The 26634-nt window shown below is 40.1% G+C and overlaps 1 protein-coding gene across 8 annotated transcripts in view; it reads right to left on the bottom strand.

Annotated features, from left to right (window-relative positions):
• Window positions 1-26634, bottom strand: part of PDE1A (phosphodiesterase 1A) — a 283981-nt gene that overhangs the window by 71635 nt on the left and 185712 nt on the right. For all 8 annotated transcript variants that reach the window (XM_030580757.1, XM_030580763.1, XM_030580758.1 and 5 more), the window contains 4 exons: window positions 10570-10752; window positions 8983-9049; window positions 8050-8166; window positions 6596-6736 (listed from right to left, as the gene is read on the bottom strand). In XM_030580757.1, coding sequence (XP_030436617.1) covers window positions 6596-6736; window positions 8050-8166; window positions 8983-9049; window positions 10570-10752 — 508 coding nt within the window. The remainder of the gene's footprint in view (window positions 1-6595; window positions 6737-8049; window positions 8167-8982; window positions 9050-10569; window positions 10753-26634) is intronic.

The following is a 26634-nucleotide window of genomic DNA, read 5'->3' as shown; positions in this document are numbered from 1 at the left end:
CCCAAAAAAAGACCCCCAGAGGAAAGCAGTATATACTGACTTTCGTGGACTTTGCTACCCGATGGCCGAAAGCAGTAGCCCTCGGCAACACCAGGGCTAAAGCTGTGTGCCAGGCCCTAACAGACATTTTTGCCAGGGTAGGTTGGCCCTCCGACATCCTTACAGATTCAGGATCTAATTTCCTGGCAGGGACCATGAAAGAACTTTGCGAAACTCATGGGGTGAATCACTTTGTTGCCAGCCCTTACCACCATCAAACCAATGGCCTGGTCGAAAGGTTTAATGGAACTTTGGGGGCCATGATATGTAAATTCATCAATGAACACTCCAATGACTGGGACCTAGTGTTGCAGCAGTTGCTTTTTGCCTACAGGGCTGTACCACATCCCAGTTTAGGGTTTTCACCGTTTGAGCTTGTGTATGGCCACGAGGTTAAAGGGCCATTACAGTTGGTGAAACAGCAATGAGAGGGGTTTACGCCTTCTCCAGGAACTAAAATTCTAGACTTTGTAAGCAACCTACAAAACACCCTCCGACACTCTTTAGCCCTTGCTAAAGAAAACCTAAAGGATGCTCAGGAAGAGCAAAAGGCCTGGTATGATAAAGCCTAAACAGGGAGCGTTCCTTCAAGGTAGGAGACCAGGTTATGGTCTGGAAGGCGCAACAGGCCCATAAGATGGAAGCATCATGGAAAGGGCCGTTCACAGTCCAAGAGCGCCTGGGAGCTGTTAAGTACCTCATAGCATTTCCCAATTCCTCCCCAAAGCCCAGAGTGTACCATGTTAATTCTCTCAAGCCCTTTTATTCCAGAGACTTACAGGTTTGTCAGTTTACAGTCCAGGGAGGAGATGACGCTGAGTGGCCTGAAGGTGTCTACTACGAAGGAAAAACTGATGGTGGCGCGGAAGAGGTGAACCTCTCCACCACCCTGGAATGTCTGCAGCAACAATAAATCAAGGAGCTGTGCACTAGCTTCGCCCCATTGTTCTCAGCCACCCCAGGACAGACTGAACGGGCATACCACTCCATTGACACAGGTAATAAAAACCTGATTAGGAGTGTCTCCTCACGCCCAAGCTGCAATAGAACGGGAGATCCAGAACATGCTACAGATGGGTATCATACGCTCATCTACCAGTGCATGGGCATCTCCAGTGGTTCTGGTACCCAAACCAGATGGGGAAATACGCTTTTGCGTGGACTATCATAAGCTAAATGCGGTAACTCGTCTAGACAGCTATCCAATGCCACACACCGATGAGCTATTGGAAAAGTTGGGATGTGCCCAGTTCATATCTACAATAGACTTAACCAAGGGGTACTGGCAAGTACCGCTAGATGAACCTGCCAAGGAAAGGTCAGCATTCATCACCCATACGGGGGTGTATGAATTTAATGTGCTTCCTTACGGGCTGAGAAAATGCACCCGCCACCTTCCAAAGGCTGGTAGATGGTCTACTAGCAGGATTGGGAGAATATGCAGTTGTCTACCTCGATGATGTGGCCATTTTTTCTGACTCCTGGCCCGAACACCTAGAACACCTGGAAAAAGTCTTTAAGCGCATCAGGCAGGCAGGACTAACTGTTAAGGCCAAAAAGTGTCAAATAGGCCAAAACAAAGTGACTTACCTGGGACACCAGGTGGGTCGAGGAACCATAAACCCCCTACAGGCCAAGGTGGATGCTATCCAAAAGTGGCCTGTCCCAAAGTCCAAGAAACAGGTCCAATCCTTCTTAGGCTTGGCCGGGTATTACAGGTGATTTGTACCACACTATAGCCAAATCACTGCCCCACTGACTGACCTGACCAAAAAAACCCAGCCGAATGCAGTCAAGTGAACTAATGAGTGTCAAAAAGCCTTTACCCAACTTAAGGCAATGCTCATGTCTGACCCTGTGCTAAGGGCCCCGGACTTTGAAAAACCATTCCTAGTAACCACAGATGCATCTGAGTGTGGTATAGGAGCAGTGCTCTTGCAGGAAGAACCGGATCACAACTTCCATCCTGTCGTGTTTCTCAGCAAGAAACTGTCTGGGAGGGAAAGTCACTGGCCAGTCAGTGAAAAGGAATGCTATGCCATTGTGTACGCCCTGGAAAAGCTACGCCCATACATTTGGGGACGGAGGTTCCAGCTACAAACCGACTATGCTGTGCTAAAGTGGCTTCATACTGCCAAGGGAAACAGCAAAAAATTGCTTCAATGGAGTTCAGCGCTCCAAGATTTTGATTTTGAAATTCAACACATTTCAGGAGCTTCTAACAAAGTAGCTGACGCACTCTCTCGTGAGTTTCCCAGAATCCACTGGTTAAAATAAGTCCTTCAAATGTAGAAAGTATTGTAGTTTACATACTTAGTAGTATATGTAGAGGTGCATGTGTTGTATTAATCTGTTTATTCTAAAGTTCTAGGAAGAAATCACCGCCAGTGAGGCTCCCCACTGTCTACGATTTGGGGTGTGTGTCATAAACAGATAGTTAAGGGTTAATGTCTCTTTTTCCTGTAAAGGGTTAACAAACAGGGAACCAAACACCTGACCAGGGGACCAATCAGGAGACAAGATACTTTCAAATCTCGGTGGAGGGAAGCCTTTGTGTTTTTTGGGTTTGGCTTTGCTCTCTCTGGGTTCTCAGAGTAACCACACGTACCTACAGGCTCTCTAATCTTCTGTTCAAATTTAGTAAGTACAAAGGTAGAAAGGCAGTTTAGTCTTTTTGATTGTTTCTATTTATTTGCAAATGTTTATCTGGCTGGTAGAAATTTAATGTGTATCTGCCTGGTAGAGTTCTAATGTGTATTTGGCTGAAAGTATTTTAAATTGTATTTCTGCTGGAGGAGGCTTTTTCTCCAGTTTCTATAAGCTGACCGATCCTGTAACTTTTACCATCTAAATTGCAGAGATAACTTTTACCTTTTTTCTTTCTTTTTATTAAAAGTTTTGCTTTTAAGACCTGTCTGATTTTTCCCCTTGTTGAGGCTCAAGGGAACTAAGTCTGTACTCACCAGGGAATTGGTGGGGAGAAGGGAAAGGTGAATTTCCTCTTTGTTTTAGATTCACGGAGTTTGAATCTGTATTGCCTCTGGGTGAAGGGAAAAGAGGAAGAGGGGGAAGGTAACATTCCTCTCTGTGTGGTGATTCAAGGAGTTTGAATCACGGTGACCTCCTGGTGTACCCAGGGCAGGAAAGAGCTGGGAGGGAGGAAGAAGGGGGAAGGGAAATGGTTTATTCCCGTTTGTTGTGTGACTCAAGGAATTTGGGTCTTGGGGTCCCAGGGAAGGTTTCTGGGGGGACCAGTGTGTATCTGGCACTTGAATTCCTGATTGGTGGCAGCTTATCAGATCTAAGCAGATAATTAAGCTTAGATGAATTCATGCTAGTACCCCAACATTTGGACTCTAAGGTTCAGATTGGGGAAAGATACTATGACAGGTAGGCTCCTTACAGGCATGTATTAACTAATCACTCAGGGTGAGACTTGAAGTCATTGCTCCCAGTGACACCAGTGGGAATTGTGTCTAAGAAAAGACTGCAGATATTGACCCTCGCTTTGTAAGACACATTATAATTAACATTTACAGTATTAGAATTAAATGTCTGATACTTTAGACACTTTTCTAGAAAGGAAATCAAAATTTCCTAGAATACTAAGACCAAATTCTATATTGTCATTGGGCTTGTTTCTTTTCCCATTGTCAGTCAATGAGGAAGTATCAGGCACCTATATTACATGTAACCTCAGTGATTTACAAGGTGTATATCACGGCATAACTTGAAAACCCGTAAAGCCAACTGTAAACTTGCCATTTTCACAAGTGCTTTGTACTCTACTATCTTACAAACAGAAGTCTCATAATATATTGTTACCACTTCCATTCTCATTCTCTGTCTTTTAAAACACAACGTTCACACTCAGGACTAAAAGCGTCCCAAAAGATAATTGACAGAGATGAAACATGAATTCTGAGTCAGGACTAACAAGTGTCTAACTAACCAAATCTGTAGTGTGGAGATTCCTTACTGAAGCAATGTCAAAGGGCAATAGTATAAACATTGCACGTTAGGATGAGTGTATGTACCTGCTTCAGCTGCCAAAGGCAAGACAACAAACGGATGCATTGGGACATTGTAGAAGGGCAAAGCAATCTCCTGGCTGCCACAGGCTCTATGAGAAGCAAGTGACCTCAGAATGTTTAAGAGTGTAATAAGGCCTTTTCCTGTAGCCATATTGTAAGGTCTAAAGCCTAAGGCCTTTGTCTGCAGCTGTATTAGGACAGCAGCAGCCATTAACTGAGAAGCAGGAAGTTACATCCTCACATTCCATCTAAATTACATTAAAACATTGTAATATCGGGCTGTTAAGAAGGAGATCCATCCTAAAAGTACCCACCATCACCAGATAAAGCAATGGATCTTAAGCTGGTTAAGGAAAACTTAGTTTGACAGCATCCTGCCTGGCAAGAAAGCAATTATCAAAAATTGTTGTTGTGAAATCCCCATTTCTTTATTGTTTTGTCTTTATGGTCCCCACTTCTCTATTGTTTGAGTGTATGACCTGTGTCTCATTCTTTGATTGTTTCTGTCTGTTACATAGTTAATTTTGGTAGGTGTAAATCAATTAAGGTGGTAGGGTACGGTTGGTTAGAGAATTTTGTTACACTATGTTAGGATTGGTTAGTAAAATTTTAGTATAATGATTGGTTAAGGTACAGCTAAGCAGTTCTCAAGTTTCACTATATAAACTGGGGTCCAAAAGGAAGCTCTTTGGAAACCAGCTCCAGGACAGAGCCCTATCAGAGCTGCCAGGCCTCAGCACTCTGCCCACGACACTGTGCAGAAACTGGAGTCCCCCAGTTGGACCTGATCCTGACTTGTCATCAAAAAAAGTTCATCTGTTTTATTGGGACTGGGAGTGGTGAGCACTGTATGTGTAGTGTGGGCTATTTTTGGTGATGGTTAATAGATAGATGATAAGGGTATTACTGGGTAAACTCTTCCATTGGTAAAAGGTCCTGCAAATCTGCACAAAATTATGCCCTGAGCCTAGGAATTGGGTAAGGGTGGGTGCCTAATTTAAGAGGGTTACGCCTTGAACCCTAGGAACTTGGTGTAACAGGGTAGGACTCACCCCTGTGGCGCCTCCTGCTGATCATCCAGGGAATTAGCTCTTCCAGCCTCCAGAGCACACTCTGCAGGCCAGTGTCTCGCTTGCTGCTAGGCCCGAGTCCCTCCTGGACCCTGGTGCCCCTTTCAGGCTGGGGTGCTGCCCCCTGGCAGTACCCCCACAGTTGTCAGGGTCTCCCCACCCAGGGCAACCCCCAACCCTCTATCCCCACCTCACCTCAGTCATGGGCAACTGCCAGTCACCATCGAGCCCCCACTCACTGAGGCAGACTACGGTGTAAAAGCCACTCACCATAGGCAAGGAAGTTTTGGACCTGCTGCCTCTGCCTACTCGTGGGCTGCCCCCTGCAATCCTTCCACTCAGCCGCAGCCTGGTGGGTTTCCAGGCCGGAGCTCCCCAGCTCCCTTGGCCTTCCCCTAGCTCTGCTCCACTCCAGGTACCTTCTCTCAGCTCCTTGAAGCCAGATCCCTCCCCCTCAAAGCTAGAGAGAGTCTCTCTGTGGCTTCTAGCCCCAGCCCTCTTATAAGGGCCAGTTGGGCCCTCATTAAGCCAGCCTCGGCCTGATTGGGGCGTGGCCCCAAGCTGAGGCTGCTTTCACCCCATCAGCCCTGCTTTTCATTCCCTGCCAAAGCCCTCTCCCTGGACTGTTTAAAGCCTTTTAAGGCAGGAGCGGGTGACCACCTCGCTACACTTGGTAAAGGTGGGTGACCCTAGAGAGTGTAAGTAATAGAGAATTTTGTGCAGGTAGCAAGGGATGCACTGGTTCAGTGCAGTCCCTTACCTGCAGAGCCCTCAGCAGAGATTAAAGCTGCAAAACCTCCAGGGTAAGGGCTGGTAATGAAAACAACACTTGCCCATCCTTGTGGATGAATGCTCCTCTAGGTTACTAGGACACACTAATCACTTCCAGGGATGCTCCAGGGAAAATTAAGAGAAGCTCCTCTTTAAAGCCTTTTTACTTATGTAGGGAGAATCATCCACATATTATAGCATATTTCCCTTTGCTGAGTTCTAAAAAGAAAGGAAAATGAATAGGCTGCCTCATCCACATGTTCAATGTGTACGGCTGAACTACACTATTGTTCCCTGGGGAGAGAATGCCCCGTGGCTAGAAACAGCCCCACACCCAGAACCCCAGATCCTGATTGAGATTTGTATCACAGTATGCAGCTCAAATCTGTCTGCAGAATGGATCACACACCAAATCCAAGTATCAGAAATTTGAGAAAGCTCTCATTTAGATTTAGAGTCCCTGATTTTGGTTGTGATTATAGCTGTGATTTTCATGCAATCTCTATAGAGACATGAGGTTCAGAGCCAGTTCCCGAGTTTGGGCCCATCTCTAGATAAAGCCCCCTTTAAAATTATTGACATCTGTAGCAACAGTAAACCTGCATATAGATAACCAGGTAGATACCTATATAACGGTGAATTTGAGAAACTAAAGTGGCTGAGTTCTGTAGTACTTCTTACCATGATACCAGTATGAAGCATTATGTAATGCACGGTTTGAGTAACATCAGCTGCATGGATCAGATTGTGGTACGGATTTTTGTATTTGCTGTAACCAACCTCCAAAGCTTCTGCAAATGAAATAAGACTGGGCACAGGGATCTGTGAGAAGCAAACATTAGAATAATAAGCTATGTTTCTCTTGCAACAGCTACAAAGTCAATGGTATAATAACTAAAACATAAATTAACACACAGTGCAACTCTGATACACCAGTTCACAAATATCCAGGTGTTGGGGCAAATTACTAAAACATAAAGGACTAGAACCTGATCTGCACTGGAGGAATTCACAGACTGCTCTGCTCCTGCTCCCCTTAAGGGACACATTCCCCTGCTTACACTACGTGCAGTGTGGCACCAGCATATAAGGGGGAATGGATTGTACCCAGAAAGGTGCAGTAGGGGAGCATTCTCCGTGTATGTCTAGGAACTCATGAGGCATTCATGTAACAAAGGTATGACACATAGGATTACTAGTAGAAGACTGATCTTTATATCCTGGCCCCAATCACCTAACCAGGAGGTCAGGGTTACAAATGGTGTTCCCTGACTTCAATAGCTCACGCTCCCTCAGTGTGGGCCACACACAGTGCACAAGGAAGGGCTGTGAAGTACAGGCACAATCTAGCTCTATATTTTTTTAGGCAGTTAAATAATAAGTTTTTTCCTAAGACAAGACTCCTAGCAATTTTGTGTGATATACTGAAAACTGGGTTTCCACAATGACAGTGAAACTTTAGTTCAATATCATAATAATAATAAATAAAAAAGTATTGTGCACTTTGATAGCACTCTTTAGGTGCTATCAAAGTGCTTTACAAATATGAAATAGTTAAGTCATACAATATCCCTCAGACAGCACTGTTATGTAGCCTCCTTTAGGGTGGCATGTGGCAGGTGTTTAACACTACGCCATTAAAACAATCTAGAACAGGAAGAGGAAGTTTATAGCACTCAGCTGAAACCCCAGTGAGCATTTAGGTCCGCAGATTGTGATCTAAGCTATCTCAAATGCTCAGGACCAAAGTTTGCATGTCTACCAGCACCGTGTCTCCTTCCCAAGTCTGGGACATGGGCTCGGTACAAACTCATAAGGAAGCAAGCTACCTGTGCACTTTTTGCACCACTCTGCTGTGCACTGGGGACCTCCCATCCAAAAGCTGAAGACCTGCTTAGCTTGCAATCTTTTTCAGGATTTCAACAGCAGCAGAATGACTGTAGACAACATTAGGTGGAACTTTATTGTTATTACAATGAATATAGTCTGATGTCCTGTATGTGATGTCTTTTAAACTTTGCAATTCTGTACTTCATTTGTTCAATAAAATATAATTTTAAACATAACCCGATTTTTTAATATTTTAAATATGTATGTCTTATTTTTCTATTTGAATTTTGTGAGATGCTTCTGACCTTGAAACGGCTCATAAGGTCATATCTGGTGAACAGCTCATACATCATGAATTTCAGACTGTGCTCTCCACTTGCTTCATTTAGGGCAAACACATCAAATGACCATTTATCAACATCCTGCAGATTTAAAAAAAACAACACTTTCATATGTTTAAATAGGTCCCATCTAATAAATGGAATTGTTTAAAACAATATCTGTTTCCCCAAAATCACAGGTTCCCTTTATTTCATGTTACTCATACTAAGGGTTATTCTAATACTAATAACAAACCTAGTTAGGAAAATTATTAGAAAAAAACCCATGTATCCTGAGTTATATAATTGTAGGAAAAACTGCTAAGCTGTTTTGTATGCTCACAGTCTAAGGCCCTGATATTTCAAACACCCGAACAACTTTACACACATAAATTGTTCCACACAATGCTCTTTTGCATAGACTATGCCATAAATACTTTAAAAAAATCATGGTAAACACTATAACATTTGTCTTTTAGGGAAACAGGCTACATACTACCTTCCTGCTTAAGAAATACCATTGTCAATTGTATGTTGTAGCTATATACAACATGATTACTCTTCCCCCAAATCCCCAAAAAGGAAACATGTTGCTCTCTGAGACACTGGATTTTTATTATAATTCGGAGCTGATAAAATCGTGACAGGTACATTTTATAAAGCAATTTTCTACTCAAATTTGTTCTCTTGCTCTAACAATATCTAAATGAAATCATAATGAAATTGAGATATAATAAATATCATCATATGCTATTTATGAATTTTTCAATATGGCTTTTATCTCTTATGCATATTCATTTCTACAGTACCACATATGGCCATAATATTTTCAGAAAAAGCACCCTAATTTCATCCTAAAAAAATAATTAGCATACATACAAATATAATGAAATTACACAACAATTGAACTGATTTCACCTTAAATGTTACTATCACTTCTGCTGGGTATGCCAAACCAACCATGTTAGAGGTCCTTCGGTACATCCTAAAAGAACAAATGAATTATTTATTAGGTGGTACTTATGCCATTTAAAAACATTTCTTTTTTCAGTTTCTCTTTTATAATTCCTGAATTAAGGGCCTAATCCAAAACCCATTCAACTCAGTGGGAGTCTTTCTATGAACTTCATTGGCTTTGAAGAAGGATCCTGTGTACTACAAAGTGTGACTTTCTGGTCTAATATTACATTGCTAGGAATACTTCTTGCTCCTCTAAGTAATTGTTGTAGCTATTTATATCACAATGTCAATAAATAAAATATGCTATTTTAGTTTAGTATGGTCATCAGTACCACTATCACGGATTCACCTGCTTTGTCTCCTACCAAAGGATGGGCCTACATATGGGCTTCAGGTATTAAAATATTCAGGCACAGATCCTCAGCTGGTGTAAGACAGTGCTGCTCAATTAATTTTAGTATGAAACCATGAATATCAAATATAACTAAGTTAATTGTGTTATTATTTAAGTAAATGTGGAGTTGCCAAAGATAGATCATTTGAGTTGTTTGGAATAGAGATCTGGATACACAACTATCTCTGACCCATTGGAATACAATTTATCTAATGTAAAAAAAGCAACTATAGACCTGAGACTATGGTTTTTTCACAAAAAGACACATTTGCAAATATTCTGGTCTGCACATAGGTAATGGTCCTCATAAATGCTGTTGGAAATTTAACTCCCTTTGTGCTACTTTAGCTCATATATTTTGGCAGTCCTCCTGTATCAAGAATTTCTGATAAGTGGGGGTGTCAAAGGACCAATTTCATATTGGATGCTAAGTTGGATTTTCACTGAAGTTTCACGCTTGGATATGTTCCTGATACCTGGAAATTACCTGGTAACAAGGCAACGTGGTTCCAGAGTGCAGCTTTGGCTGCAAAAAAATGAATCCTGCAAAAATGGAAAAGTTGATCCCCACCAAATATTGATGCCTGGCTCAGAAATATGGCTGATGTCGCAGCGAATGAACAACTGGTATTTCTCAGAAAGGGAAAGCTGGAAAAATTCAAAGCAATTTGGGCTGACTTTTAGAGGTCTATGATTAATATAGACCCTTTAGATAGTTATGTAACTTCCCGTCCCCTCCCTTCCCTTTTTTCCTAACCATCTTTATTTACTTGTATTCTGATAAATCTGGTATTTTGGTATATTTGCTGTATTTGAAAAAAAAATACAAAATCATAAATAAAAAAGTAAATGTTGAGTCTTTGGCACATTTTGATGTAGATAGGTCTATGCCATGGAGTTTGGGTCCAGAACTTTCCAGAGTTCAAGAGGATTGGTATCTAGGAGTTTCATTTAGAAATCAGGACAGACCATTAGAAAGATGGGGCAAAGATGGCATTCAGATGTAGATCTGAACTTTCCCAGATATTTGGTTCAGGGTCATCTCCAATTTTGGTACGCATCCTGGTCCCATTTGTTGCCTAGCATTTGGCTCGGATAGCACCACTGTGGTTAAACATGTTATCTGCTATCACACTAAAATCCACAATCACCTTTCTACAAATATCCCAGCCTGTACAGCATGTACGATGCTTCGAAATTTTGGCTTTTCTTCGGGTCTCCTTTTCGTCATCCCCATTTTCCTCGTGAAGGTAGAAGCCAGCCAGTCCCGTACTTCCAGTGGGACTGAATCGGATTGGATGTCAGAAAGTTCATCTTCAGTATCCAAAAGTCTCCTACAAAAGATATGAATAACGGAGAATCTGTCAAACTGAAGCAACGAGGAGGGAATAAGTGACCAGGTGATAATGTGCAGTTTTAATGGCAATTAGACTAGTTTGTAGCATTGTCTCTGGTTCATTACAAAACACTTATCCTGTTCACTGGGGAAGGGCTTTGATAGGGCTTGGAGCAGTGGAAACATCCTTTAGGGTGGGGGAGGATGGGAGGGAGTGAGGGAGAGGGGCAAGGGAGCTCAACAGGGAGCAGTTGTGACAGCATTCTACATGCCTCCTATTCCTTTCTTCCTTCCACCCATCTTTGCCATTCACGTGTGGGAACAGCTTCTAATCTCACCTCTTTCCCTCACCTCCCACCCCCTTCGCTTCCTACGCTGTAGGGTGTGGGAAGATCACATGTTGTCCAACCCACCACATCTGTTTTTTGGTGTTTAAGTTACAATTCTTGCAAGTGCAGCATGTTCCAGTGTGGTTGGTGGGTTAGGTAAGGTCTGACTGAGGTCCCTATGACCAGTCGGCTGCTTAGGCATTGGTCTGTATAGGCCAGTAAAGAAGGAAGTTGGAAGGCAGGCCAGATACAGTGGCTGGGTGCACAGTAACTTGAATGCAATGGCCACAGCCACCTGCTGGGAGTGTGTGCAGGGTTGGCAATCCCCACCATTTACAGAAAAGTTCAACAGAATTTCATAGCAAATGGAAATTTTTCTGTAAATTTTTTGAACCATCAAAACCTGGCAAGGTGGGCATTTGCCTCTATGTCTAGAACAGCTTGTGCCTCTCCTCATTTCATCTCTCCAACCTCAAGCATGAAAGCAGAAAGATTACTGCAAGTCTGGCATAAAATAGAGTGTCCACATTTAACTATATTATGATGACTGTGTTTCATTGTTTCTGGGTCCGTGTCAAAAAAAAAGTTTTGCCTTCTGTACTGGAGTGATAACTGTCTAAAAGCCCTAGACAAAATACTACGCCTCTAGAAAGTCAACAGTTTTCTTCAGAACATCTGAGCAATTTCAAACTACTACAGCTCTGAGTATGGCATCTGTTGGTAAAGCACAAAAATTGCACATCCATTATGTATCACTAACAAATTACTCCAGAATTATATAAATGACTGATGAGGCTAAATTTGGAATACTTGCTGTGCACAGGTCTGGACAGCCTATTAGAAAGGAAAAAAACAGTAGTGGTGGAAAAGGTGTTGTACCACAAAGGATAACAATAACTTGGGCACTCAAGGCTCTCAGTTAATAAAAAAGGTTAGAAAAGCTAATCTCATATTCTTAAAAAAAATGATATAGGAAAGGACGTTCGGATATCGGATAGCAGAGTTGTGTTGGAACCAGAAAGAGTTTCCCTTGCTTGTGTCTTCAGGGGAAGCCAATGATGAAGAACCAGGGATTAATCCCAGCTTCACACTGCCTCCAGTTAAGGCTGGTCTTCATTACGGGGTGATCAATGCAGCAGGGACTGAATTAGCAGGTCTAGTGAAGACCCACTAAAACAATGGCAGAGCATTCTCCAGTCGACTCCAGTACTCCAGCTCCCCGAGAAAAGTAAGGGAAGTTGACTGCAGAGCATCTCCTGTTGACGCAGGGCAGTGATGACACTGTGGTAAATTGACCTAAGCTACGTCGACTCCAGCTACATTATTCACAAAGCTGGAGTACTGGAATTTAGGTCAACTTGCCCCCGTGGTGAAGACAAGCCCTTAGGCACCTAAATCCAGCTCAGCATCTCTGAAAGTAGCAGATGCCTCAATATGGATTTTGATATATACACACGTATGAATATTTAGGCCCTAACTTTCTGTGCCTCCATTTCCATATCTGTAAAATAGGGATGATAATACATACCTATCTCCCACACAGTTCCGGGCAAATTGGATGAAAGCCCAGGGAGCCTTTATAAACAGGGCATCTCTGGAGCAGGTGTGCCCCTCCCGTTGGTCCTGGGTTGAAGGCACAAATTGATCTTGTTCCCCAAACTTAAACTACAGTGTAATCCACATAAATCCCCAATAGTTCACCTTTATTATAAAACATCTTTGGGGCAATTGCAATGTTTATAATCCTGACTATTTGGCATTTGATATATGTTTTATATAACCAGGAAAAAAAATCTTATAATCCCTCAATCATTTTATAAGTGTTCAAATTATTTCTCAAATGGGATTAAATTCACCTGCAATGTAACAGTTGCAGAAGGCACTTCAGTATAACACAATGTGGATCTTAAATTGCATGGGAATTAGGCTGCTGCAGAACAGGCACACATCCATGTATGGTGCAGCTGGTCCTTTGTTTTTGGTTTATATTTTGTTTAAAGTTTCTTAGGACTTATCTGTACTTATAAAAAAAAACAGAAAAGATGGGGGTGGAGGGAAAGTCAGTAAAAACCAAAATGAAGAGCCAGCAGCCAGAGCGGTGAGGGCTACCTGGTATGTATGGAAGGTGATGGCGAAGTTGGGGTAATGTGGGTCTTCTGTTCTTTACAGGCTTGTCACTGCAGTGGTCAGGTGGTCTCTGCTATCAGACCCCAACTCCTTGCCCATCCTGCTCAGCCACTATGCAGCAGCAGCTGCCAATGGAAATTACCTGAGGGGGAACCAAGTCTGGAGAGTGCAAGCGTTTTCAAAATTTGGGTTAAAAAAGTGGGTAAAACCTGACTGCTTTTTCAAAACCTGGACATTTTTCTGGGAAATTTGGTAAAAAACAAAAATGAACAGCTTTGTGTGTAGGCTACAGCAGAAGAGTTTGAGGGCAGGCCAGGAGCATGGTGGGTGGGAGCACTTAACTTGAAAGCAATGGCAAGAGCCATGTACTGAGAGTGTTCAGGGTTTGAAGTCCCCATCCTTTACCCAAAAGTCCTATAGAATTTCATAGAAAATAACTTTTCTATAGATTTTTGGACCATCAAAAGTTATTGAATTTAATACTTAATTTTGTACCTGCTATACAATTCTATTGGATAGCGCCAAAATCCTATATTCTCTAGTAAAGTCTACAGAGTTAGAAAGTAATTTCTCTAGAACCCTCTTGGCTTGAGTCTTCTCGGTTTCATTCCTATTAACTTTTCCAGTCCTTTTCCACAATGGATTCCAGCCCAAGGAATGGTGAAGTAGCATTAAAAGGGCTCCTCCAGGCTGGACAATTGAATACTTTCCAAATTCTTCATAACCATCACATACAAACCCATTTTCTCTGACACTGTGTGGGGGATGGAAGAGCTTGCTATTTTTCCTCTGAAAGGAGATTAAAAACTAGAAACTGGTTGTAAATTTAGTTTTCTCTGGCCATTTTTACTATTCCCTCACAAAGATAGGGCCTAGTCTGCCTGTGATGGATGTTAACAGAAGTTTCTATATGAACACAGCACAATAACAGGGGAATGGGAGAAAATTGCCTTTTTAACCAAGTTGTTTCTTTTTACTGTTTAGTTTTCCCCGCCTTCTTTCAAGGCACACTCCAGCAATTCTCATGGGACCCCTTATTTCTCATGAGAGATACCCGGGTGGCAATTTACATGCAAGAGACAGTTTGACGGTACACCCACACTGCATGCTTGTTTCGGGGGCATGTAAAGTACATACCTGACCTCAGCACAGGTATAAATAGCAGCGTAAGCGATGAGGCACGGCTTAGACAAGTAGAGTAAGAACACATCTGAAGGTTGTGGGTATAGAGGTGAGTAAATACCATTCACACTCTACTCACCCCAAGCTGTGCCTCCCTGTCTACCCTGCTATTTTTAGCAGTGTGGTGTCGTGCTGCTTCCGGTGCTGGCGCCTTTCCTCTCTGCAGGAAAAGACTCCCCCCAGCGGGGAAAGGCTCTGGAATGAGTGAGAGAGGGAAAAGGCTTTGCCTGCTCCCCATTGCTGGAGCCTTTCCCTGCAGCAGAGAAAGGCTCTGGTAAAGAGATGCTGAAGCCCTTCCAGGCTGCCAGCCCTCTGCCAGAGCCTTTCACTGACACATGTAGCTACACTCCCAAGTGTGAATGTAGCCTGCTTTTCACTGTAGCATGTAGATACACAGACCTTACACGCTGCTACCAGTGGTGTGTAGAGTAAACATATCCTAAATGGCTCTCCTTCCTGCTTAACAAACTAGGAAACCAACTGCTGCAATACAGACATTGTACAGTGGGCCACATCCTCAGCTATTATAAGTTGGTACAGCTCCCTTCCTGGGATAGCTAAGAGGATTTAGTAAGTTTTCCTAATGCATTATTAGTCTCTTTAAAGAACCCAGCTGAATGAACATTTTACCTTCAATATCTACCATTACTGTCTGGAGTTCCTCTCCTCCAATTCCGTCTTAAACCCCTCTCCAATCATGCTTTCACCCACTGCACTCAACTGAAACTGCTCATCAAAGTCTCCAAAGGCCTATTCCTAGCCAAAAAGGAGGGCAACAAAAATGATTAGGAGGCTGGAGCACATGATTTGTGAGGAGAGGCTGAGGGAACTGGGATTGTTTAGTCTGCAGAACAGAAGAATGAGGGGGGATTTGATAGCTGCTTTCAACTACCTGAAAGGGGGTTCCAAAGAGGATGGATCTAGACGGTTTTCAGTGGTACCAGATGACAGAACAAGGAATAATGGTCTCAAGTTGCAATGGGGGAAGTTTACATTGGATATTAGGAAAAACTTTTTCACTGGGAGGGTGATGAAGCACTGAAATGGGTTACCTAGGGAGCTAGTGGAATCTCCTTCCTTAGAGGTTTTTAAGGTCAGGGTTGACGAAGCCCTGGCTGGGATGATTTAGGTGGGGATTGGTCCTGCTTTGAGCAGGGGGTTGGACTAGATGACCTCCTGACGTCTCTTCCAACCCTAATATTCTATGAAAGTTGCTCTCTGTATGTGTATATATATATATCTCCTCACTATATGTTCCAATCTATGCATCCGAAGAAGTGGGCTGTAGCCCACGAAAGCTTATGCTCAAATAAATTTGTTAGTCTCTAAGATGCCACAAGTACTCCTGTTCTTTTAGCCAAACTTTTTGACATCTCCTCATGGATCTAGCTGTCAACTCAACATGGCTAAAACAGAGCTCTTAACTTTTCCTCCTAAGCTCTTCCCCAACTCCTTTCTCAACCACTGCAAACACCACCACAGGCCTGTCCTCTAGGCATCCTCTTCAACTCAGACCTCTCAACAGATCCTCACATCCAGGCTTTGCCAAAATCTTACATTTTTTTTCTGCAGAACATGTCTAAAATGTGGCCTTTCTTATCTAATCACACAGCTAAAACTCCAGGTTGTCATTATCTTGCATCTCAATTATTGCAACATACTTTTCTTTGACCGTGACAATCTTGAACTACTCATATCCATTCAGAAAGCTGCTGCAAAGATCATATCCCTAGCCCATCACACTGACCATGTCACCCCTCTCTTGAATCCTTTCATTGACTCCCCCATCTCTATCACATCAAACTTAAGCTACTTATCTTCCCTATTAACACGTTTCATAGTCTACGCCCACCCTATCTCTCATTTACTATCAAGTTGTTAACTCCTGCCTCTGACTGGTGCAGGTAATAGTCTCCTTTGCACACTTGTTAAATTTTCAAACAAGCACCTTTGTGCCTTTCCTGTGCTGCTCCTCTTGCTAGGGAGGAACTCCCTGTAAACATCTGCAAAGCTACTTCATTATCCTCCTTCAAATTGCTCCTTAAAAACTCTCCTTTGCTGTAATTCCTATAAAAACAAACAAAATCTTGATAATGTTTAGGTTACTGGTGCATTTGAAACCACTGCCTATAATGCTAACCCATATTATTTCATTGAACAAAGTGTTTTGTTTGAGCTGAAACTATTTTTTTGTTTCCTTTTCAGTTGAAAGAAAAAAATTGATTTTTTTTTGTTTCAAGTTGGCCCTAAACTTTCTCTCCCCCCTTCACCTCAGTTCACTCACTGAAAAAAAAAATTGGTTATTCACAGAGCTGTAATTACAGCAGTACATGCACTACAAACTGTTTTTTCCTAAGGGTTTTAGAGAGACACCTAAGACTTTTGGGGAAATAAGGTATTGTAGAGTAGGGAATTATGTAGATTGCACATTGGTGATGGAAATATGAATGGCCTTTGGTTAAATTCATTAATGATTGTGAGGCACTGAGGTACTACAGTAAAGAGCCATATAAGAATCTAGATACCTTGCTGGCTGGATATATAGATGAACAAACAAACATACATTTGAGTTAAACCAAGGAAAACTAAATAATTTACTTACTCACAAAAGAAACAAGTAGCCTTACTCTAACAAATACATTATTCATTGTAATTCACTGTATACCTATTACGTAAAATACACAACTCTTGTCTAATAAAGCCTGTTATTTTTGTCTACTTCCAAATCTATTCACTTAGTCATGCTAATGAATGATATCTAATTACATTTATATAGGTGAATAGTTAGGCCACCAGTAAACACCCTACCATTAGTTAGGTACAGGACTCTGGAAAAGTCTATGCTATAACATACAGATCTTATGACTCATGAGTATGCATTAAAGTAAACATTTCACTTTACTTTCACTGTAAATGAACACTGAAAATTGCCCAAATTGAAACATACTTCCCAAGTCATAAAAATCTCATTAAAGCATATTATAAACAACTTTAGATTGTCTTAAGTATTATTCACAAAATACACGTAAGTACAAATGTGACTGAATTGGGATACAAGGAACAATTGAACAGAAGTGTGCATCAACTAGAAATATTAATGTAGTACTTACATAACAGTGGATAAAATTTTTTTTTTGACCTTATGGCTGTCTGTTTTTGATTTGGCTGAGCTGCAATTTGTTTTGACACCAATTTTGTCTTTTTTATCCTGGGTCATTTTGTAGCTGCTTTTTGTGCCTTAGCCCACTTCAGTAAATCACTACATTAAATATATTAAGTAAATTGTATGGCCCCTTCTCCTAAGTGAAGGTCATTCTTACTATTACTACGGTTGCTCTGAACATAGCAGTAACAACAACAGTGTGGTTCTGGAGCAGATGTATTATGAGGTCACGCTGATGCAATTACTGATCATTGTAATGTAATCACTGATCTGTGTAATCTCTATGGTATACCCATGTGGATGGCATCATTTAACATACAAAAATTTCATACTAAAGAGTATTTTTACCTGTAATCTCTGATTACCTATACACTTCAAATCTCCATTTCCTTACAAAATTTCAATAAAAGAACAAAGAATTATTGATTTTTTCCAATGAAAGTTATTACTGTACAGATAAGTGGAACTCATGTTAATTAAGACCAGGATTGGCTATAGATTAGTTGGAAAGCCTCACGGACACTCAAATTATTCCACCTTCTTGATACTCCTGCACATTTAACAGTTATGTTTGACACAGAGGCCTTATCTATTCTAGGGAATTTACCTTCTGCTGAGAGATCGAGTACAGCTGAACTGATGCCGAACAGGGTTTAACTGCAAGTAATGGAGCAAGAGGAAAGACCATTCAGTGATTAGGTCACTAGACTACAATCTTGGAGACTTGGGTTCAAGTGCCTGCTCCACCGTAGACTTCCTTTATTACTCTAGGCAAGTGAGTGTCTCTCTGTGCCTTAGTTTCCCATCTGTACGAGGATAATAGTATTCCATAACCTCACAGAGAGATTTAAGACTCAAAAACGGCAGACACACACATGAAAGATTATAATGGGGCCATCTAAGTATTCAACACCTTTGCCGCAAATATGATTAAACACTGCAGGTGAAGAGAGCATGCCAGCCAGACCTGCCTCCAAACCCACCTGTGACTTTCGCCTGCAGGCTGCTCAGCAGGAAGCCCTTGGTGTAATGCAAAATTCAGAATTGCCAGATAGTAACTTTATACATAAGAGTACTTCAAAGATACGTTTGTTGGAGAAGAAAGATATGTCAACTAAACTTGAAGTACAGTCTCTTGAAAAGACAACACCGAACAAGTATAGTATCATCATCACATACAATAGTGCCTACAGTCAAAGAAAACATGAAGAACTGGGTGACACTGAGAACAGAACCATGGAACTGTACCATAAGCACAACAAAATGAGGAAATAGAAAATCTCAGTTGTACTAGAAGTGTTGAGATCACAAAGTTTAAAGCAAAAGATTTTTTCATGGTCTGATTCTGAAGGAGTTAAGACATTATATAAATAATAAGCAGGGAAAAACAGAACCAGCATTAATCCCTAGAGCTGTCAACTTTATTCTCAACGCCCCTGCACTCACAAAAGAAGACAGAGACAAAGAAATATTATTCAGAATGAATTCTAGGAGACAGGATTCAAAGCACGTGGCTTAGCTATGTGTGTGCAGAAAGAGTATTTACAAAGTGGAGACAGAAAGAAGTAATGACTGTTAGAAAGAAAAGACTAAGACAGAACATAGGTTTTGAGAGTTAAAATTTGGCAGGACTTTGTGCATCTGCTCCTAATTTCCTGAAAAAACTCTCCTTTGCGGCTGAAACTTTCCAGGTTCATTCACAAAGTAGAGGTGATGACTTTCATTTGTTTTGATTTGAGGAAAATCCTCGCAGCTGCTTTTGAGTTACTGGAAAGTGAAAGGGGAAAAACACTACTACTACAAAATTTGTTTTTAGACTTTTTTCATTTATCAATAACTCAAAGTTACTCAGGAAAAACCTCCAAATTTTGCTTGGAACAAGTGAGGACCAGGCTCTTTACTACTTATGAAAAGTAAAAAAAAATTACAAATCAGAAAGTTAGATTAAACTGATCACTTCTGAGCATGTTTGTTTAAAATTTTCATTTCACATTCACTTAAAATCATGCTAAAAATTAGCAGATCTTAATGAAAGCCTTAGGTTTTTGTGGGGGGTTGTGTGTGTATACACACATGTGCACGATACTTTCCTGGCCTCAAAGAACCAGAAACTGATGTTGGGATGATCTGCAGGAGACTGACCATAAAACATGCATCATCAATCTCCATATTAAGGCTCAGATTCTGCAAGCATACACACGTTACTTAAGGAGACATGTGAGAAGACTCTTGAGTAGAACCAGGAGAATGAGGTTTGTTGGCAATTTTGAAAAGTTGAAAAAAAAATAGTTTCAGGTCAGACCATACACAATTTTTGAAATTTTCAGAAAATCAAAAAGTAAAAATACACATATAATTTTGGTCTAACAAAACATTTAATTTTGACAAAACTGAAATATTTTGTTTTGATTTCAACCACTTAAATGTTTCTGAACTTTTTAAAAAAAACTAAATTAAAGGAAGTTTTGAAATGAAAAGTTGTTTCATACCAAAAAAAACATTTTTATTTTTTCTTAACTTATTATTCTTTCCCCCCTTAAATAACCAACTTGGTGACATCAAAAAGATTCTCAAAACATTTCATTGTTGCCAAATCTGCATTTTTCATGGAAAAAAAAGTTTTGGTCCCAAATTTTTCCCCAGCTGCACCCTTGACTTTGCTCAATGGGAATACCCACATGCATAAACATTTGCAGAATAGGGAATCAGATGTCTCTCATATTGTTTCAGTTATGCAACTGTCTTGTAAAGTTAGCCTTGCATAAAAATGTATCCAGTCAAATAACTGCAGCACAGATGTGAGCTCCTCACTCCCCTCTATCCTATTCACCTCACTAAGTTGTTTACTCTGCTCCCCAGAATCCTATAAATATCTGGGAGGTGTGAACTTCAAAGCTAGTTGAAATTATTTAAATTTTAGTATGCATAAACAGGTAATATTCACTCTACTTAAAAACTAAACGATATAAAAAACGAACCAAAAATCCCTTATATTAATGTAACAATTAGCTAAACACAAAAAGTCAAGAAATGCTAAATCTAAGATTTATTTTACTGACGTAACATTAATTCTCTGGCACTGCGCATATATAATATCTTATATTTAATATATCTAGTATGTGGAATGTGGGTGTGTTAAGATTTTGCATTTAATTATATTCATTCCCTGGGTGGCACTCTCATTGACAGTAGTGGGAATGATGTGCGAAAACTGAATATAGAATATGGCCCAGAGCATTTAAAACATACTGTAAAAATGAGACAAATTAATATTGTACTTAGAATAACTAACAACTTGATCTATTTGTCATGGTAGAATGCTTTTTACAGAGTGTAACTCTTCAGACTCCAAGTATTGTTAATTTACAGCCTTTTCATTTAATTAGAATTTTAAATATAATAATGGAATAGTCAGAAGTACATTTCTTCTCCCTTAGGAATACATAAAATGTACTATGGAGGAGATGAGAGATAAGAAAATGAGTCCAAATTTAAACCACTTAAAATTATCCGATGGTGAAAAAATAAACTCTTACTGCTGATCTGTCATACCGCCTGTGAAGATACTGAAGTTCTAATTCAGTAAAATATATTGTGGCTTCCACAGCACCCAATGTTATGCATAGTGGGGGGAAATTGGCTCTTCAACTCAGTCAACTGATAAAGCCTGGAATCAACCCCCTGGAAACTGTTTATAAAATAAAGTGCTTATCATACAGAGAACTTAAGAATCCATGGGAAGATAAAGTACTTATAGTCCAAACGGCAAATTCATTCGCATTTTAACCACCAGCCATGACTTTTCATGAATTTTACTGGCTTAACCGTTCTCTCCCTAAATTAATGTGCACAGTTGTATCCAATTCTCAAATACTTCCCATCCTAGGTCAACTGAAAAACTCTCATTCACTTCCATTGAAGTTGGATCAAATACAACGTGGTTGAGGCCATCTCGAGCAGAAATAGGACTTTCTTGCCCAAGCAAAAAACTATCAGTCTTACAGGGAAGAGTCCACCTCCATATTAGCCTCTCAAGGGGTTCCAAGGAGCATGATTAGAATAGTTGTCCTGACATTATTGGCAGTAACTTAATAGCAATAAATGGTAAAAACGATATGCAGAACTATAGGCACTGTGGTGATAGAGTAGTGGTTGGACATAAAATGTCTAATTTTGGATTTCATTGCTACAGAAGTTAGTGAAAAAATTATCTTATGTAATAAATGACCCTTCCTCTTTCAGCTGCCTTTTCTGTTCAGAAGTGTGGATCTATAGCCCAAATTTTTCCCAACAATCCAGGAGGGTTGTATCTGGTGTCTGGCCCAGGGCCATCTCTGATTAAAAAGCTCATTTCAGAGAAGATAAGGCTGAAGGTTTTCAAAATGCAAATATTTGAATGTTCTATCAAATTGCCTTTTGTTGGCCCTCACAAGATTTTGGAAGGAAGGGAAGACAAGGAAGATCTTTTGAGGCAGTATGCAAGGTTGGTGAGAAGGGAACGGGCAAGTGAAAGATATTATAAAAGAGACTGAGGATTATTTTTAATTAGGACAAGACTGAAAAATTTTAAAAAAGATAATGTTCAGTTAGTAAAAATCAGTAACTACTTGAAAATGGCCTGATCAGTTTACTAAACATCATATATGAACTGGGAGGAGAGGGGGGAAATTTGCAGAATTTTAGACAAAATCCCAGATATTTGCAGTTATTTTAGAGGTGTTTCATATCCCCAGTAATTGTGCTAAACTCACCTCTAAGAAAAACCTGCAGCTTATTACAAAAGATCTTTTAAAAGAGTTTTTAAATTATTATTATTTTTTGTAAAGCTAAGAAGGCTTGAAAGCTTTTTGACAACACAAGCTTCTTTAATAGCAGTTTTCACAGAAGTATCTTTTGTGAATTCTCTTGATGGGTGCACAGAATCATTTTCTTTGAATGAAGCACTTATGGCGGGCAAGGCTACTTCTGGTAGAGTACATTCAACCATGTCACACGATGGAGCCTGAGAAGAGTACTATGAAGTCATGGCAAACTCATCTGAACTGTAGTTTCAAATTACATTATCAAACTTAAGTAGATCAACATTTTAATTTTTTGTTTATGGAATCATCACATTCTATTACCCATCTGTCAGGTCCAAGTACAAAGAGGAGTCATCTAGTTTATATTTCGCCATTTGGACAATAAATGCCAGACCAGGTGTCCTTCCCTCAGTGGACTCACAGTAAATATCTGTTTCAGATATTTGGTCATCCTTCTGGAAATCTCAGATTTATTTCTCTAGGTATTCATAATTTAAAACACAATCTGCTTGAATATATTACCCATCTCCTCTAAAATGAATTGTGTCACCTTCCGAACACTAACCCTTCTTATTTTTCATGGATGCACCATGTAATACACATTGTTTTTTTCATTTAGAAATGAATGACTTAATCAGTCAATTTTTTGGGGTAGAGGGATTGGGGCAGTATGATTTTTAAATTTAAGTAAATATCTAAATCTATTTTAGATATTAAGATTTCACCAATCCTGCAAAGAGATGTACTAAAGTAGATCACTATGCTGATGACCTCATAGAGGGTTCAGTACAAGCACATCTGGTTTTGCATGGACAGGACCTAAGAGTCTATGACAGGAGTCAGCAACCTTTCAGAAGTGGTGTGCCGAAGCTTCATTTATTCACTCTAATTTAAGGTTTCGCGTGCCAGTAATACATGTTAACATTTTTAGAAGGTCTCTTTCTATAAGTCTATAATATATAACTAAACTATTGTTGTATGAAAAGTAAAAAAGATTTTTAAAATGTTTAAGAAGCTTCATTTAAAATTAAATTAAAATGCAGAGCCTTCAGACCGCTGGCCGGGATCCGGGCAGTGTGAGTGCCACTGAAAATCAGCTTGAGGGCCGCCTTTGGCATGGGTGCCATAGGTTGCCTACTCCTGGTCTATGAAAATGCATCACCCTGTTTTCAGGACAAAATCAATTGTATTATAGCTTAGAGAGTCAACTGGACTTAGCAATTTATATATTCTATGAAAATAGAGACTGTAATTGCCCCCTAATATCAAGTGATGAACTAGAGCTGTGCAGATTTTTCAGCTCATTAGCAATTTTGAAAATTTTTTTTAAAAATTGTTTCAGGTTGGTCTGAAAACAAAAATTTCTAAATTTTCTGCAAATAAGAAGGCTAAAAGTTTCATTTCAGGTTGAACAAAATACTTCTTTTAGACAAAAATCAAAATGTTTTGTTTTGATTTTGAACATTTTTAACACTTCTGATTTTTACAACACAAATAAAAGGAAATTTTGAAAATTAAAATGATTTTATACAAAAAATGAAATGTTGCATTTTCAAAATGCCAAAAGTTTGATTTTTTTCAGCTTTTTTTTTTTCAAAACGAACAACTTTGATGAAACCAAGAAATTCGAAAAACATTTTAGCATCAACAAATCTGCATTTTTCATTGAAAAAGGTTTTGGTCAAAAAAATTTCGCTCAGCACTATGATGAACTCCTCCTGTCAGGTGCTTTCAATAGGAGCTTAGGACCTCAGAAGAGGAAATAAAATAAAAATTTCAGCAAAAGTCTTCACTGAACCTTGTTAGTCAAACATACACTGGTGACATAGGAATGCAAAATTATGCTTGTAGGTGTCTCAATTTAGGTAAACAAAACATAACATTTTATTCTGAGTCAAACAAAACATTTATTAAAAAAAATTCCTCAGATTTCCAGCACAACATTTATACACATATATATATAAACAAAACATGAAACAGCATGAACTTTCTGGACACCACAATGAGCTTCAACAATGGAACCCTACAGACAACTATATACAAGAAACCCACAGATCACCACACCTTCCTTCACAGATCCAGTAAACATCCCAAACACACTAAGAAATCTGTTATCTACAGTGCGGTCCTCAGATAGCAGAGAATGTTCTCTGAGGAGAAAGTCTTAGATACATGCTGTCACCCACTTCAAGCCACCTCCACCAAACGAGGACACTCCATTAGAGAAGTAGATCACATCATGGAACAGGCCATCCAAATACCCTGAGAGAACCTGCTTCAATACAGAAAAACAACTCTTCAACTTCGCACCTCTAGTTGTAACCTACCACTCCAAACTGGAACCCATTGGGGTATCATTAAACAACAACAACCTATACTTGATGGGAACCACATCCTGAAAGAAATCTTTCCCAAACACCTTCTTCTGGCCTTCAAAAGACCCCCTCACATACACCTCGCTAACACCATCATCAGAAGCAAGCTCCCTGTAAGTCAGCATACACCAACTAAAAGCCGCACCAGACCCTGCCAGAACATATGCAAAACCTCAAGACATATCTCCACTGCTACAATGAACAATACTTTCCACAACACTCCTTTCAAGATCTTTGGGTTCTTCTACATATGCTTATCACAACATATGGTGTACTGTATGTCATCCATTGCATTAAATGCCCCAACAACTATGGGGACAATCACTACACTCACACAGAAAGATAAGCCAAAATCATTACATTATCCATTTTCAAACACTTTTCACAAAATGACCACTCCACATCTGAGCTCTCAGTCCTCATACCCAAAGGAAGCCTGCACAAACACCTTCAAAAGACAAGCCGGGAGCTTAAATTCATAACTTTGCTAGACACTAAAAATCATGATCTTAATAAAGACACTGGATTTATGGTTTATTACCACAATTTGAAACCCACTAATCTCCCTTCTTTGTTCTATTATTGCAGGAATATTAACAGGCCACTTCACTTTGAATGATCCCATAGAATGTCAGTTAACTACTTATGCAAAACAAGCTGTTCAACCTTGTATTTAGCTGGGACACTGAGTACCTTTCCCAGACCCAAAGAAGAGCTCTGAGTAGCTCAAAAGCTTGTTTCTCTCAGCCACCGAAGTTGGTCCAATAAAAGGTATCACCACGCCCACCCAACTTTATGTTCTTCAGTTACAAAAAACTGGCCACAGTAATTAAGGGAGCCATGCTTTACAGACAGAGGGATGTGGAAAATAATATCAATAAAAGGCACAGGAGCTCCACTGGGGGTAGGGGTAACAAATGTGACTACGTCATCTTTGTAGTTGTCTCATCCAGGTTAGCCTTTCCTTTCAGATTTTTGTGCAATCTGGAGCAGCTTCAGGGCTGCTCTGAGTTGAACTAGATGCAATGGACACAAAGGGGCTGTTGTAGTAGCAGGGGATCATAGGAGCACAGGGCAGCTCTAGGCCAACATCCTCCATCCCCGGGGCTAAAGGCTGACAGACAGTTGGTCTAGAGCAGGCTACACTGGCTGTACTATGCCTGGGGATCCCTCTGATTCAGCTGATGTTATGCTCCATTTGCCTTGCTGCAGCAGTACAAGAAACCCTTGCATGGGGCAGGATCAGGCCCAAAAATTAAATAAAAGCTGAAAAAATTCTGAAATAGTTTTTCTGTAATATATGTGGCATATTCAGACTGCATGATTGTGCGGTGGTATACAGATTTTACCACCACCTACTTGGGATGGAATGCAGTAACTCACGTATGCCTCCACCACCCATGAGAGATGTGATCATATCCCAAACTCTTATTTCACTTTAGCTTCAAATTTTAAGATTTTAAAAAATGATTAGGATGATAGTTGCATCACCTGCTAACGCGCAGGTGGTTGAAAGTGGGTGGTAAGTGCATTCAATTACCAGAAATATACATTGAACATTTATGACCCAGGGTGGTTGTTACGGCACTAGTCACAAAGTGTGTGACATTATTGCCCTTCATTTCTTCAGGTTCATCTGCATGATTAATTTTAACACCGACCTTCTTTTCAGAAGGCAATGTGTGCAAGATTATTTAGTATATCACTGAGTTATCCTGCATTGTTTCAAGACCTCTAAAGCACATAGTGATTCCATCTTTAGTTATAACTGTAGCAAGCAACTGTCAGTTCTCAGCTTCAAAAATACAAAAACTTATGTATGTAGTTCCTTTCATAGAAAGAACCAACAGTGCCCAAACTAATTACTAGCTATATGCAAACTAACCTACTACTTCATCCACC

The sequence above is a fragment of the Gopherus evgoodei genome, chromosome 11 (assembly GCF_007399415.2).
Source record: "Gopherus evgoodei ecotype Sinaloan lineage chromosome 11, rGopEvg1_v1.p, whole genome shotgun sequence".
NCBI classification, from domain to species: Eukaryota; Metazoa; Chordata; order Testudines; family Testudinidae; genus Gopherus; species Gopherus evgoodei.
This window is presented reverse-complemented; position numbering and strand designations above follow the sequence as displayed.